This window comes from Dromaius novaehollandiae, chromosome 7 (genome assembly GCF_036370855.1).
Source record: "Dromaius novaehollandiae isolate bDroNov1 chromosome 7, bDroNov1.hap1, whole genome shotgun sequence".
In the NCBI taxonomy this organism is placed as follows: domain Eukaryota; kingdom Metazoa; phylum Chordata; class Aves; order Casuariiformes; family Dromaiidae; genus Dromaius; species Dromaius novaehollandiae.
In genome coordinates, this window is record NC_088104.1 from 14042236 (window position 1) to 14058854 (window position 16619).

A 16619-nucleotide genomic window follows, 5' to 3' on the forward strand; every position below is an offset into this window, starting at 1 on the left:
AGAAGTACCTACAGCAGTTCTCTCCCTCATGGATGCAGAGTTCGTCTGGGTGGCAAAGCGTTTTATTCTGTCAAAGCCAGAAGGAAAGACCACCTGGACAGCACTGTTGCTGGAAATGCGGAATAGTTGCATGTCAGCTTTCTGTGCCAGCAGAGATGAATGAAGGCAGAGCTCGTCCTTTTGGTTCACTCTCAGCTGGTACTGCCCCAGCCCCGTCCTCCCTTCTGTCCCCCCCCCCCCCCCCCATCCTTCCCGATGGAGCAGGGAGCCGGTTACCTGGAGAGGCTCTGATTCAAGCAAGCATGTAAGCACATGCCTGAATCCCATTGACGTCAGTGAGACTTAAGCATGTTGTTAAACATATGCTTAAGGGACTTGCTGAAGTGTGGCTTAGATGGAGACACTGTCTGCCAGATGTGCTCTCACAAGACTTGGAAATCTTGCTGTTGTCATATTTACAAGCTAATATCAGCAGGAAGCCTACTGAACATGTATGCTGTAATATGCCCTTCTGTATTTAGAAGAAATGTGCTTCATGGTGAAGTGTTCTGAAATACCCAACTGCTGTGCAAATGCAGTCAGATCCTTGCTAGAAACAGGCAGGTTTGGTGAAAGGAGGACTTGCGTGGGCACAAATAATCTGGCACATTTGCAACTTTTCTTGCTGAGCTTATGGCGTGCAAAATATGTTTGACCTTTGCTGCTATTTGAACCCTGGCTCGTTTTGTGAAAAATTACAATTAGCCATATAAAGTCCTTGCGCGTGGAATTAGTAACAGGCTTTTGAAGGTTTTTTAATACACTTGCTTCATACCTGCAGCTGAAATGTTCAGGTAAACTTTAATGCAAATGGGATGTAGGGCTAAAGCCCGACAAGAATTGCTTATTGACATTTTCACCTACTCCAAATTTACAATAGTATGTTTGAGATCAGAATCTGTTCTGAAGGGCTTACTAAAATATTGTTGCTTCCTTATCAAGTAGGGTATCAGGAGGATTAAAAAAAGTTTAGCCTTATGTTGTGATATACGTTCAAGCTTTTCTTAAGGTGTCTGAAAACATTTACTAACGGTATTTGGAGTTGCAGCAAAGCAAAATTCCAAGTGACCAGTGTCCAAATAGGTGGTGGGGGGGGGGGGTGGTGGTGTTTGGTGGGTGGGGTTTTTTGTTTGTTTTAGCTAAAATGACTTGCTCATGAGTATTAAGCAGACTACAAGTTTTCTGGGCCTTCTTGTAATTCCATTGCATGGTTTGTAAAAAGCTTGATGGTAGTAGTTTTTCAGCACTGGGAAAGGCGATGTCAAAAGCTGCTGTGCCAAGAAGTAAATTCCTTTAAAGGAAACTTTCTCAGATTCAATAGCGACTTCCTGGGAACTCCTGACTATCCATGCCAGCAATTCAGTGCTGTGGTACCAAACTATGGCATTAGATTTCCTTAAGTACTTGGATGTTTCTCTCCCTTCCCAAAAAATCACATGGTATTTCCTTTTAAGCTCGTACTAGCTAACATGGAAAAACATTAACTTTTATGCTTCTTGAAAGTGAAGAGGAATTAGCAAAGAGACAGCTGGAAGAGGAAAATGAGCATTCTGTTCTGTACTCATTCACAGATCTTTCAAGATGAAATTTTTTGAATACTGACCGCCTGGTGGATTGCCATTCTTTTCTTCTTTTTCTTTTTCTTTTTCCTTTGGTGGGGTGTGGCGGGGGGGGGAATGTTTTAACACTGTTTTAATTGTTGAGAAAGGCCTGAGGTAGATGGAGTATATTAACCGCTTTTCTCCTGTAAAAAGGGCACTGCTACAGAAGCAGTCGAGGTCTCTCAGGTTTGCTTCACAATCCTGTCTGTACCTTGCCTGCATGCAGTAGTTGTAGTACGTGAGGTATCTAAGATAACTTTCATTGTCAGGTTTGCTTGAGAGCATGCCAAGAGCACGTGGACGAGTTTTGTTATTTCTCAGGTGTACAAATATGTTGCAGCTATACCTGTTTCAGTGAGGCTGCTATCAATATGAGTGAAAGATGAATGGTTGCATTGTAGCCACAATGAGCTGTGGACATGGGTAAAACATGCTGTGTAGACAGAGGTGACCTCTTCTGCTGGAACAATAGTCTGTCTGAGCTGGCCACTCTTCAGTGCTTCTATCTGCAGATCAGTTAGGCTTCCCCCTGCCTCCAGATTGAATCCAGCACTAGGAAATCTACCCCAAAGTATCAGCTCCAGAAAACACCCACAGTGTCTGGCTTGGAATGAGTTAGAGGACCTATGTTAGGCACCTGAGCTTCCCATGCAGTCAGGAAAGAGAGGGAGGTGCCTTCAAAGGCTGTGTGGTGCTGCTGGGCCTGGAGCTGGAGACTGCCTGGGGCTAGCCGGGAAATGCTAAGCACAAGGATGTGTGAATCTTTTAGAGCTGAGGTGTCTGATTTAATTCTGTCCTTTAGGGCACCAGTATCCACTCAGGTGTTCTCACTCTTGATGGTAAACACAAGAGGGGAGTGGGAAGAGGTGGGTAAAAGCATCCTCTATCCTTTGTATTGACACAGGAATATGGTGAGCAAGGAATATGTGATTTGTGGCCAGGAAGAATGCAGCCAAGGGGAAATGGGACTTTGTTGCCTGGCAGTTAGCACAGACACTTGAAAGGAGGAAACCTGCCTTCCCATCCTGGCTTTTTTATCCAGTTACTGCAGAATGTAAAATGAATAAACTCTTATGGGAGGGGAGACCAAAATCAGGTCTCTTCTCTCCCAGATAGCTGTCCTACACACTGGAGTAGAGAGTGGAAGATCTGGATTTACCTTCCCTGAGGCTAGGAATACAACTGAATTCAGGTCTCCCTCTTCTTGCATTACTGCTCTAAAGCGTAGGCTAATTGCAAAACATGGGTGCTACCACTGTTCCTACTTGTTCTTTCTCCCATGCTTTACATGTGATTGCAGTGCTGCCTTAGTGTGGTAAATGTGCTCAGAGCATAGCTATCTGGTCAGGGACATTCAAAAGCTTGTTCGCATCCATACTGTGGATTTGATTACAGCAGAGCTTAGGTGGGAAGTGGCAGGACGCATTCCCAAGGGCACAGGTGTCTCCACTTGGGCATCCAAGCACTCAGCAGGTCAGGTGCACATTAAAGTGTGCTACACTAGTTCTTGTTAATTATAATGTTTAAGGAGCTAAATCTGGTATTTAAGTCTAAGCTTGTGGGTTTCCATTTCCTGACAGTGGCTGGAGAGAAGTTATCCTCCTGCTTCCCCTGTGTTGGAGGTATCCGTCTTTCGTGGGTTAGAGTGGGATGTTAGATGACTCTTTCAAACTAATCACAGCTTTGATACAGTTACCTTAAGTGAGATGACTTCCTTACCACTGTCTGCTTGGAACAAATATGTCACTGGAGGCAAAGGACACGAATTCTCAGAGTTGATTGCCTCTCAACAGAGCCTCCTGTGGATCCATTGATGAACGTCCCCGAGTATTTCCTGGCAGTCATTCCTAGTTTGGCTGTGAACTATGAACTCATTAATGTAGGGTTTTGTTCTGCTTTCATTCCAGGTGGTCAGAGCTGCTGAGGAAGCTGCTTCTACCCTGGCTAGTTCCATCCACCCAGAGCAGTGCATCAAAGTGCTTTGCCCCATCATTCAAACTGCAGATTATCCAATTAACTTAGCTGCCATCAAAATGCAGACAAAAGTCATCGAGAGGATTTCTAAGGAATCATTGCATCAGCTCCTTCCTGATATTATTCCTGGATTGTTACAGGTACAGAATCCCATGTCACATATGCTCCCAAACACAAAGCATAATTGATTAATGTGTAAGATGTGTAACCTGAGAAAATTACCCTCTGGTGCCCAGATTCTGGTAAATTAAAATTTTAATTCCTCTGAGTTTTTATATCTTTGAGCTTTTGATACTGTTTTAATGCATTAAGGAGGAGAAGAAAACTGACTGCTGTGTTGCATTCCACAGTTAGATGCCTTGGCCTGGCTCCTGAAGAAGTTGGTAGCAGCCATGCAATAAACTTAGTGGGAATTAACCACCTCTTATGCAATTGCAGCACATCCTGCAGTCTCCTTTCATGCTGCTGAGCTGTTCTGCATTTTGATTGTACTTTGCATTTGAATTTGAATCCCAGCCGGCTGGATAGTCCCTCCTCCTTTTTCTCTGGAATCAGGAGACCGAATTTCTGACTTGCATTCAGCCTCTTTCACAACCCTCTTGAGTTGGGTGGGGAGTTTTATTTTTGTCAGTGCTAAGGCTTGGTCTTATATTGTGAATTTAGCTCTCACTGCTGGCTGTATTGGAATTGTATTCTGTTCCCCTGCACAAGCAACTGGCAGTGTATGGACTGGAATAAGGCTGGAAGCAAGATGGAAATTAGGTAGCAGCAAAAAGAGAGGAGAAAGAATATGTAAATATATGTGTTTATTGGGGAGGGATTATGACAGGAACAAATCAGTGTGAAGGGGGTAGTGGCATGTTTTGGTGGGTAAGACTTCACTGGAGAACTGGAATAAGGAAACCTCTTTCTAGTGAGCATGATGAGCTGAAGGACAAAGAGCAAAGTCAGAAATTCCTCTTGTGTGTCCCCATATTTGTCCCAGCTTTGTAATGTCAGCTCTTACAATTCTGTTCTTAAATCTCCAGATCTGGGGATCAGGCAATTCTGTACTGATCTTCACTTCCATTGTAAAAAGTTTTTAGCTGTAATTGTTGGGGAAAAAATTGAGGCTAGTCCAGAAGTTCCGGAGCAGTGCGCCTTTGAAAAGGGCACGGTTGTATTTGTTTTATTAAATTGCTTCTCTATCTTAAATATTGTTTTGGAGGCTAGTTTGTGACTTCTAATCTCAGAGTTGCTGGTGATTGTTTCCATGCCTTAGAAACTCGTAGTGATTATGTCAGTCTTCTACTCTTGCTTGTAAAGTGCTTTGGGATCCTTCAGGCTGAAAGATTTTGTGCAGAGCAAATCACCTACGTAGTTGTTTACCTAGGTGAGGGTAATGGAGTGATTAAAAGGTGAGAAGTGTCAGATAGTGGTAGTGTAAATGCATATGTGCAGCTCAGCAGCTCCGGGTGGCATCTCTCTGGCCTGAGTTACTAGATAGGGGCAAGGCAAGAGCAGGGCCTGGCTTTGATGGGCAGTCAGGCTGCTGAGCAGCGCTGTAGCGATGCTTGGTGGGAGCATTGCAGGGTCCTACAGCTCTGGCTCTCCTGGGAAACTGATCCTGCAGAGGCATCAATCGTAGCTGCACAAGCAGCCGTCCTGGGGTAGAAACATCTTGTACTGGTGAAAGACAAAACCAAACCTGACAGCCCCTTGTTGTTTTACTGCTGTAGTTGCAGAGTCAGTCATAGCAGTCATAGTCCTCTGAGCCTGGGGAAAGTTAGTCCTCCCTGCCCCTTCCCAGAGGCCATGCCCTGGCAGCGTACCCGGCTGTTGTGGGATGAGGCACTGTCCACATCTCCTGTTGCAGCAGGCCCCGCTTGCTGTGGAGAGAGGAATGCAGCCTCGAGGGAGGAAAGCAAGAAGAGGCCTGGCTGTGTTACCTAGTGGTTCGAGTGGAGCGTGAGGGCAGAGACAGGGCACTGATATGCCTGCACTAAAGCTTTTGCTGATATGTAAGTGTTGCAAAAAGAATGAGACATCCCAGCCCCCCCCCCCCCCCCATGCTGTTTTGATAAGGGCTTCTCGTGACAATGGCCTTTGCCTTCAGGGCTGCCTCCAGACTGGCCGTGGTGTAGTTTGCAGTGCGTGCCAGGTCCTGGTCCCAAATCGTCCCAGCCAGCTCCTGTTTGGAGCACCTTGTGCCTCCCCAGTGTGCCTTGTTTGCCTGAAAGCTAGGCTTTGGGGACACGGGGTTGTCCTGGTCCAGAGCTGGCAAAGCTGAGAAGTGCTGTGGGGTGCAGAGCAGGGGACGGAGCCAGTGGGTCTGGATTAGGGGCCCACAGAGACAAGAGTCACAGACCTCCTCCTCCTGTACCTGCAGAGAGGAGCCCTCAGGACATGCAGCACAACCTGGCTCAGGCAGCAGGGGCTGTTGGGGCGCGTTGGGAGGGTGAAGCTGTGCAGTGCTGCCTCTGACTCAGACTTCTGGGGAAGCTGATGATTTTGGCCGTAGGGTCAGCGAAGGCTCTCTTGGCCTTGGGTAACCTATTTATCCCACACCCCTTTGATGCATCTGAGAAATGCAGAAGCACACAATCTTTTCCAAATGGCGCCGGAGCCCTCCTGCTGCTTGGGCTTTGCTGTCTCCCATCTGCAAGGGGAAGCAGTGAGAGTTGCTTAGCAGGAGACAGAGCTGAGCAGGCCCTGGCATGACAGAGTTCTGCTTTTAAGCCTTAAGTAGGCATTGAGTGACCAGCCTAGAGCAAGCTTTCCCTCTGCACGGAGAGCCTGGGCCCATGGGTGTTGTGTCCGTGATGATCCCTGGCTGCCTCAGGGTGTCTCGTCTGCCTTGCTAGCCTGCCCGCTGGGGTGTTTGCTGGTGGGCAGCCTGATGGCCCCAGCTGCACAGGGTCTGTCCTCTCAGCTTGCCTGGCGGAGGTCACCCTGTGTCCAGAGGAAGCAGCAACCAGCATGCTGGAGCGATCGGTGCATTTCTCATGGGATCACGGCTTAGTGGTAAATCACTGCCTGAGTATAGAACTGATGTCACGAGCTGTCGAGTGACCTGGTGGCTAGTTTGAGCTCTCCCATAGCTGCCTGAGGTCTGGCACACCCACTGCAGCCTTTTGTGCTCTTTCCCACGGTTGTTCCTGCCTGATAGGTAGTTGAAAAGCTTGTGGCTACAGAAGTCTGTTCATCTAATGGACTAGCGCACATGTGTAGCACTGCTATGCAGTGTTTTTTTGCACAGTGCTTTTAAAAGGCTGGAAAATAATCTGTTATGATGATAGCTTTTTGCTGTTTCTTATGCTTGGATACTGCTATTCCATCCAAGGTGCACATTGCGCTTCACAAACCAAAATTTTAGGTTTTGTATTCTGAGTGAGCTAACCATTAGGCGTATTCTGAGTGAGCTAACCATTAGGCCATTTTGCTGCAAAATTAGTCTCTATCTGTGACTTTGCTCTCAGGAGTGGTCATCTTCAGACATGTGAGTTTCCACTGAGTTGGATTTGGGTCAGGAAAGGCTCTTTCCTGAAGACAAGCTGGGAGCCGTGGGAAGCATCACCTGGGCATGGAGCAAGAAACGTCGGTAGGGCTGTTGTAGGACTTTGAGTAGAGGATAACCTGCTGGATCATCCTGCTGCTTTCCAGCTTTCAAAGGGCTGAATATTTATTTTGTATTTAAAATAAGGGAAAGTCTACTGAACAAATTAAGTCTTGACCATCCAGTCATCTGAACTGGATGCAGGAATGTATGTATTTGATGGAGTCTGAAGCTTCACAAGCTTGTGTTGGGAATCCGTGTTCTTGTTTAATGATGCAAATAACATTATTAACTTTAAAACAACAAATGGGATGTGTTTGGCTCTTACATTTAAGCAAGACCTGTCTGTTGATTTGATATATTTTGTTAGGTCTGTGGCTTGCAAAATATTCACCAGCTTGTTAGTATATTGATTTGGAAGGATGTTGGCAAGTGCCGTTTGATTTGTGACCTTTTTTTCTTGTTTTCTAGGGTTATGATAATACAGAGAGCAGTGTCCGTAAAGCTAGTGTGTTTTGCCTAGTGGCAATTTATTCGGTAATTGGAGAAGAACTGAAACCTCATCTCGCACAACTCACGGGAAGCAAGGTATAAGAGTAACACCTCTTTGGTATTTTGACAACAGGCAGCTGGACAGCTCACGCTACTAGCAGCAAGAGAAGTGGCTTCACAGTGGTGCTGGGTCAAGTTCCCTGTGCTCAGTTAAATCTTAATGAGTTAGTCTAGCTCACACTGCTGAATACCAGTAGAGCAGCGCAGTGCTTGCTCCACAGCGCGAGCATTTGAAACCCCACTGAGAGAGTCCTGAAGGGGTTCAGGGATCAGTTTCACGACGTATTTAATCCTGTGTAATGCAAGCTGCCACCAGCGAGCCGGTCCCTCACTGTTTCCACTCCAGCCATGTCTACCTTGCCTCTTCTGTGCTACATCCAGAGGTGACTATGCAGTGAGTTGGAGCAGTGGGCTGCTCTGGTTGAAAACCAGCCATAAATTAAAAAAAAAAATTAGTTTTCAAGCCTCTTTCTGAGGCTGCACAGTTATTCTGATGTCAGGAGAGTGGGAATGCATGGCTGGATTTGGAGGGAGCGCAGGACCACCCTTTTCAGCAACATGCCATGATTAGGGCTGATAGGGAAAACGTCACTCTTAACAGCATAGCAGCTGTGCCCCTTTCCTCCTGGGAGAGCAGCCAGCTCAGGTGACCCTCCGAAGATTCTTGTGCCCAGCAATCAAGATAGCAGCAAAACTCAAATTCTGAGCTGATGCTGCAACTGAAATCAGGTCTTAACTCACCTCTGTTCTTCAGATGAGAACCAGGATGTTGCTTTGAAGGTGATGGTGTTTAATTGCTCTTCAAAACTGTTCAGGATGCTGTTACTAGATTCTTTTTCCTGTCTGCTTGAAGTCTTAAGGCTGAGATTTCTCTGCAAATTTAAGATGAATTCTGCATTGTTGTCTCTGAAAAAGATCTCTGCATGGGGATAGTTACTTAGTTCAGAGGCTTTCATTTTGTTATTTCAAAGCAAGTAATTCCTTTTGCAGTTAGGAAGTGCGGTGTGGGTTAAGACAGAATCTGAGGACACTTGGATTTTATTTCTAAATAGAATTGCCTTGTTTCTAAACAAACTACTTTTCCCTCTGTAAAAAGAGAAAGCTATTGATGCTGAGGTTTACCTCATTTATACTTAAGCAGTTGGGAATCCCCATATCAGTGTTGTAGAAACTTTATTATCCCAGCGTCTACGTGCCACAGACTTACTGCGCTTCATAACTAGCTTTAAACATGTGAGTAATTCCTCTCAGTTTACTCAGACTGCCTGCATGTTTAAAGTTAAATCTGTGCATGAGTCATTGCAGGATCCGGAGTGAAGGTGGTAAGGCTGAAAAAACTCATGCAAAGGAAGTATGTTGTCATAACAGCTTCACTAGATTTACCAAGCTAGTGAAGACTTTTAAATATATCATGGAAAATTAACATTTTAAATGGAACAAAACCTGTCCCGTTGGGCTCCCCAAGCACAAAGAATTAGGAGTGTTTCCTAGGAGGGACCTTGGCTCTCAGATTGCCAGTGTGTGACCAGATTCAGCATGGCCCCACTGACCTCTGTGGGAATCCTGCTTACTGCAGTCTGCTTTAGGTATCGGGGCTCATGCCCTGACTGACAACTGCTGAAATGAAAGAACAACAATTTTTTCAAATCCCATTAAATCTGGCTGTAATTTCAGGGGGACCAGGATTCTGCTCCTGCATATTTTGAAATACTCTGCTTTTCTTCTGTTTTCCATCCAGAGAGCCCAGTGTGGTGTCAGCTCATCCAGAATGGTTTCCTACAGAATGCATGTTTAAGATTTCCAGTCAACTTTTCTTGTCTGTTTTGCTGGCATCTTCTGATATTTTTTTGTCATCTCTTTCAGATGAAGCTACTAAACTTGTACATAAAGAGGGCCCAGACTACCAATAGCAACAGCAGTTCCTCTTCAGATGTTTCAACGCACAGTTAATGAAGATATCTGGACATGTGTAGACTTAGAAGCAATCAACGGTGCCTCTCAGAGACCTTTCTGCTACTCTTACTTCACTGGCGCACTCCATCAGCTTAAGGAGGCCATGCAGATATTTATTGCAATCAGTATTTTAGTCCCTTAAAGCTTTTACGTAGAATCTTATCGGTATTGAATGTAAAGGAAGCAAGGTCTGTGTTGCAGTCTTCATTTAAAAAAAAAAAAAAAAAGTGAACAACAGAAAGCCATACTTAAACATATTTGTATAGCCTGCTGAAATCTCTGAAATATGTTTAGGTTAGTTTTCCAAAACTGAGTCCAAAAAGGTGGACATGCATAAAGGTCAAACAAATCTTATTTTAGTTCATACCCAGTTTTGGTTTCTGTGCTCTAGTTACGTGCTCTCTCCCTGTGGTTGCAGCCCTTCTAGCTGGATTCTCCTCTCCTTACCAGTCTTGTGATCACGTTTTGTACGTCCTCCTTGCAGCCTGCCTAACATGCAGGATCCTCCGTGAGGAGGTCTTTGTGGCTAGGGCTGTGGTTCCAGCCTCCGATGCTTTAATACTGAGAGATAGCGAATGAGTAATGGAAAAAGTAGGTTCTTTTTAAACATCTGAGTTTTGTACATAGTTCTGACAGACCTCTGATGGGTTGATTTTTCTGTAACTGCTCTCCAGCCAGCTGTGCTTTGTGAAACAGCTGGGCTCTTGCTACTTTCATTGACTCTGTAAATATTTCCCCTCTTCCTGCCCATTCGGCTGTTTCATATACTCAAAAGGCATGTCAGGTTACTCGTAACTCCTTGAAGGGAGCCTGAGACACGGTTCTGGGACTGATGCCTGCGATCAGACACTGGAGTTTGGGTGTTGCATTGGGCTCTCTGAGCACACCCGTGGGTTTGCAGTCAGAGCCGGCAGGGCTGGATGGTCGTGCTGCCTTGCAAGGCGCGCTGTATTTTTATTGAAGTCTGTAGCATGAAAGGGCTGATCTGCTGCTCTGACCAGACCTCCTGGTGTTGGATGGTAAATGGTCTTGTTCATCCCCACTACTCCTGTGTGCTGTGGGCAAGTTGTTCACCCCAGAGGACAGAAAGGGAATCTTAAACTGGACAAAATGCCCCCATGGAAGTGCCCGCTGTGGGGCGTTGGCTGGGCTAGTGCCAGTTGCCTGCTACAGCTCCCCTCCTGTGCCTGAAGAGCCTGCAGTGCTGTTACCTGCCTTCAGAAACCGCCTCCTTCCCAGCCAGCCCCACGCACAGTCCTGTGGGCGCTTAGCGCTTCAGAGGGCGTATGCAGCACCCTCATGGGTGCTCTGGGTGCCATCCTGGCTGAGGGCGCTGCTGGGCGGATCCTTTCACAAACTGATGAGTAAGACAAGGTTGGAATCAAACCAGCAGCAATCGAATACCCCATGGCACTGTCCTCCACCGACGGGACACCCTCCTGTCTGCAGAGGGCGAGCTGCCCCGCTGCTGCCGTAACCCAGAAGAAGCAGGAGGACGCTCATGCTGTGGTTGGTCCTGGGCTGGATCCTGGCTGATGGACAGGCCTACCCCAGCCTGCGGTGGGTCATAAGTGGGTTTTGCCCCTAGTGCCAGCAATGTGAGAGGGTGGACCTGCAGGCTATACGTGCTCTCTGGCTGCTCCCGGTGCCTCGGTCTTCCTCCAGCCCGCTCCCCGTGGGGAGCTGAAGGGACACCTTGGCAGTGTGCAGGTGACACAAGTGTCTGGGGCTGCAGCAGGGTGGCTGAAGCCCTGTTGTCCTCCCTTCCCATCAATCTGTGCCTCGGTGGCTCAGCCCCGGTCCATCGCAGCTGCCAAGGAGCCGTGCTGGGAGGTGCTGCGTGGCATCTGGTCCCATCCAAGCGCCCAGCTTCGGCGGGGCCCTGCAGGATGGGGCTGCAGAGCTTTTCGGCCCCTTTCCCTGCCAGTGTGAGAGCGGGAGAGGTGACCTGCTCCTGAGTCCCTTGGGACTTCTCCAGGCTTTTGCTGGCTGTGGGGCTAATTCCCTTATCTCTCCTGATAAATAATACTACAGCAGGAGAAACCATCACGACCCTGGTGCGTGGGATTTTCCCAAGGTCTTTCCCGCAGGCTCGATAAAGCCATTCTCGCTAGAGGAGGCTGTTGTGATTATATTGGCTGCTCCATGGTCAGTGTTGCCCTTTCTGTGGACCATTCCTTTACATCATCTTTCAGTACACTTGTTAGAATATTCTTTTTTATTTTTTTTTTTGAATGATTGAAATTATTTTAGTTTAACATGAATTTATTTTCCCTTTTGAGGAAATATTCAGCTGACATGTTGGCAGCAGTTAGCTGTCTTGTTTGAATTTTTATTAGTTTTTTTTAATTTGTGCTCTAACTGCTCAGTATTTATGCCTCTCTCTTTCTCCTTGTGTCAGTGGAGCATCTTCTGTCCCAGTCCTGGGGTTCAGAAGGTCGGCATAGCCGACTGGATGGCGTTTAGCCCCTGCCAGCCGTGGTGGAGCTTGTTCCATCACCATTTGCTTTTTGTTTGTCTGTTTTTTGAATGGCACACTGTAGCAAGTCTCCAGGAATTGAATTCCTTCTCAAATGTCTTTTTTATATTTTATAAAATCCTGTTAGTATGCACTGAAAGTGAACACACTGTAATTAATGTCCCTGAAGTGACCCTAGCGCGTGTGCTGACACTACAGTAGGAATTAACAGCTCGTCCTTCAGAAATACGTGTGGAATCTGCTGCTGCTTTGAGGCTCCAGGGATGAGCATGTATTTCTCAGATACTATTGGCACATTTGGGGCTGCACGTGATAGAAACAGGCCTTACTTTCTTGATCAGATTCTGTTCTGTTTGTCAACAGATGCTCATCAGTGTGTTACTTTATTTCTTTACATGAGTCAATCGAGGACTGTTCATCCTTTGAGTACTCTAGAAGTCTGTTATACCTGTATACAGTAGAGAGCATTCTGCTTAGGTATTTATAAATCATTTGCGTATAATGTACATAGTAAGTTGTTTAGTATGTTGAACGTGACCTGATTTTTCTTTTTCCTTTGAAGTACTCAAAGGGCTAGCTCTGAATGTCACCTCTCTGATCTGCAGTGTTCTGATTTCCAAAAGCTGTACAATCACTTTGTTTTTTCTTTAGCAAGCATAAAGGTCTCTCTGGCTACAAATCAGACAGCGTTTGCACGCACGTTTGCAGAGGAAGATCTGCATGCTGGCAGTGCCTCACCGCGACGGTGGAGCTTGTGTTCACGTTCTCCCAGCAGTAGCCACCTACTGCAGCTGCCTTTTTTTTTTTCTTGCTGCCCATTATGCAGGGCTTAGATTTTTTTTGTATCTTTGAGAGGAAAAAAAAAAAAAAAGAAAAGAAAAGAAAAAAAATTATTTGCCCACCATGTTTAAAAAGTCTGAATGGGAGAAAACTCTCAGCAGACAGTGGCTCCTGGCTGTAGGGTTGCTGAAATCTCAGATGTGGATGTTTTTTCTGCCATTGGCTGCACCAGTGCTCCATGGGCATGGGCAAATAACGGATACATCGGCCCCCACAGTCCTACGTACTGTAGTTCTCATGTAGTGCAGAATTATTGAGGCATGTGGCTTTCTTAAGGTACACTATGTGTGCTTGCCTGGATTACAATACAATACAAGACTGTCTTTTTTTATTGCTTATTACTAGCTTACCAATAACCTGTATAAGTAATGTAACTTGCATCTTTGTCATCGAAACCTTTTCTCCCCACCCCTTTATTTATCAAGCATAATATTACATATTAAGGGACAGAAAAATAGATCTTTGTAGAGTACAGCAGGATGTTGCTAACAATAATGTTTTAAATGGGAAGTAAAAACTGCTCTGAAAAATGCCAGCCATAAGAAATGATTTTGTTGGCACCGTGTTCATGCGCATGTATTTTTTTCTGTTTTTCCGCTTTTGTCATGTTACATCCATATCTGTATTTATATCTTATTTGTTTCACTTTTGAGTGTATCATGGCAATTGTACAGATGTTTTTTGTTAACATTTACGTGATAGAATTTGCTAAAAAAAAAAAAAATTAAAACCTTTTGAGTTTGCCCTAGAATAACTGGAAGTTGGGTTTGTTTTGGGGGAGGAATAGCACATCTTGCTCCAACAGCCCTGCCAGCCCTTACTTGTGAAGGATTTGCTCTTGAAAATATACTCATGATTTTGGTATAACAGTGGAGACAGGCCCCTGGCTGTGGAGGTGGAGCCCTGATTCAGGAGGGTTTTAGCCCAGCTGCAGCCTGGGATGCACATGTCCACCGCGGTGCCTGTCCAAGCTGGAGCCTGGATCATGCTTGCAGAGGCTGAGCCAAGCCACGGGACAAGGCACAGAGTCTCTCTGCCGCCGTTTCTGGTGTTCATCTTCGCTGCTGGGCGAGAGGCGCAGGGAAGTGCAGGCAGGGCAGCGACCCACTGGCCTCACTTGGGGGGCGGGTTTCATGGGTTGCTGGTACTACCTAGCGGCTGGCTCGGGATCTCCTGACCAACAGGAACATAAGCAGCACTGAAATCTGCCTTATCCTCACAGCCCTGGCCAGGGTAAAACCAGGGCATCACAACACAGGGAGTCTGCTGCCAACAGCAGCTCCTGGTATTCTCAGCATTTCCTGCTGCAGCTTATTCCTGTCCTGGCTGTTGCATTTTCTGCATTAATTAGGTGGTTAGCTGGCTGGTTGTTTCCTACACATACTTGTTGGTGAGGCCGCTGCGAGGACTGCAGCGGGGCCAACAGCGGCACTGGGAGCGAGGGGAGCAGAGGTGGACAATGGCAGCAGCTCCTCTGGCCTTGGCCCCATAGTGCGCCTGCCTCCTCCTGCCTGCAATGATGCTCGCAATGCAATGCTCGCTGCCTCCTGGGGATGTGCTGACTGGGGCTGGGATGGTAATTTTGGGAGGCAGTTTAGCCTGAGGATTGGAGGAAAGCTGTGCTGCAAATCCCAACCAATGGGGGAAAAACAGCCAGGCTGCCTGGACTTAAGAGATGTATTTTGGAGCCACTGAGATTTTTTGAGAATAAGAAATTTGGGGTTGATGACCTGTCAGCTTTTTCGAGCATTGGGGAGGTCATGATTCTTGGGGGAGCACTTGTGGCTTTACAAACTAGCTAGCTTTCCTGGGTGAATAAATAGGTAATTTCAATTTAAAAAGCTGTTGATGATAGTTCTGCTCTACCCTGGGGAAGTGGATTCTCCGAAGGTATGGCTTTTACCTTGACGCTTTTTCTTTAGGAAGCTCGGGTATCCTGTGGCGAGCATTAGGGAGTCTGGAGAGTGTGGGAGGTTCAGATGTCCTGTGCGAGGCCTTTGAGGTGAATGTTATCAGGAAAAGGAGCAAATGGGAGAGCGTTATGGGATTAGAGCACCAGGATTCAGTACGTACCGATTCTGGCCATGCCGGATGATGGACTCCTAGTTAAACCATCTTGTTTCTCTCCTACGGTGAGAGGATTACTTCATCTTCCCATGTTAGTCTCTAGATAGTTCCCAAAGTAGAAGAATGGTCTGGAAAACTTTTGGAGATTTCAGGCATTCAACACTTTTGTTTAGCCACAGACCCTCCCTAATGTATTGGTGAGAGCTACTCCAGCAGTTCTTGATCCAGCCCTGAATTCATGTGCAGTGTTTCAGATGTCAATTAGAGTACGTGAGGTAAATGAGTACGTGCAGAACCACAGCGATGATAGTTTATGCCCAGCAAACCCTGTAAGTGGTCTGTCACATCAGCTAGTAACGGCCCATCCAAAATGTTTGGAGACAAGTGGCTTCTGCAGAGGCCCAACTTCAGGGCACATGGCTGAAATTCCTCCTTTCCTGACGTCGTCTGGGGGCAGTCTGGCTCCTGGCCCCTCGTGCTGCGGCCCACTGGGGCACTGCTGCCTCACAAACATGTCGTTGCACCTGTTCACAGGGTGTGGAGGAGCAAGGGGTGTGTGGGGATGAATTCTTGGGGGTGGGGAAAGGATCTTGCAGGTGTAGCCTGGATGAAAGGTCCTGAGGTCCCGCTAGCTACTGGCTCCCCACGATCCTGAGGATCAGAGAAGGCCCCTTGCTTCTGACTCATGCAGTAAATAATTGTTCCCTGCCTGAAGTGGCTGGTACCAACATGCCTTCACTCTTCATCAGTGAGTCCCTGCTATACAACTGTGGCAGGGGAAGGACTGTGGCAGTGTTTTTCTCCAGGTGTCATATCCTCGAAGGTGATGTGAGCTGCTGCAGATGACTCCATGGGAAGGAAAGGTGGTCATGTGCCCCAGGTCAAAAGACACTGAGCATAGCAGGGAGGCTGGTAATCATCAGCTCTGAGCACTTTGGGTGGCAGAGGACAGGCTGGCTCCAGCTGGAGCTGAGGGTGCTCTTGGCTCCATATGTACTGGGGTCTCGGCCTGGGAGCTGGGGCTGAGGGAGGATGACTGGATTTTGATATGACTGCAAGCTTGGCCTGCTTTCTCCCCTGTTGATTGCTTTGGTTTGGGTCAGTGGCTCTTTTTGCTCCCTTCTCACTCACATCCAGGATTTGCAGGACAGTTTTACCAGTACTTTGAGGAGCCCAGCAAAAGGCCCTGCACAAATTCCCCGGGCTCTTTGCAGACTGCTTACATCTGCCTTTCCCTTTCCACATGTTCTGCCTGAGCTGTTATGCTGACATCTGGGATGCTTCTAGCCATGGGACAGGTCTGGGAGACCCACCTCCCTCCAAGCCCATCCTGGAGGCCTTGTTGGCACCTCCCTAGCCCTGGACCTCCCATGGAGCACTGCCAGTGCCTGGCAGGGAGTACTTCTGCGCTGGGATTCAGGGGCCCATTCTGCAGTGAAGTGCAGTGATTGCTTTCTTTACTGAAGATGGGACCAATGTGCCGAAACAGTCATAGGGTTTTGTTTTGACTCTGTCACATGTCAGAGCAGTACAAGGGAAGGTCCAGCTTTACACTATTCTTCCCAGCTTCCCAACTTCT

General features: G+C 47.0%; 1 protein-coding gene across 1 annotated transcript in view; it reads left to right on the forward strand.

Annotated features, from left to right (window-relative positions):
* Positions 1 to 13727, forward strand: part of CLASP1 (cytoplasmic linker associated protein 1) — a 196169-nt gene extending 182442 nt beyond the window's left edge. The window contains exons 40-42 of the mRNA XM_026118450.2: positions 3548 to 3754; positions 7621 to 7737; positions 9565 to 13727. Of these exons, the coding sequence (XP_025974235.1) occupies positions 3548 to 3754; positions 7621 to 7737; positions 9565 to 9651 (411 nt within the window). The 3' untranslated portion in view covers positions 9652 to 13727. The remainder of the gene's footprint in view (positions 1 to 3547; positions 3755 to 7620; positions 7738 to 9564) is intronic.
* The last annotated feature ends 2892 nt before the right edge of the window (positions 13728 to 16619 follow it).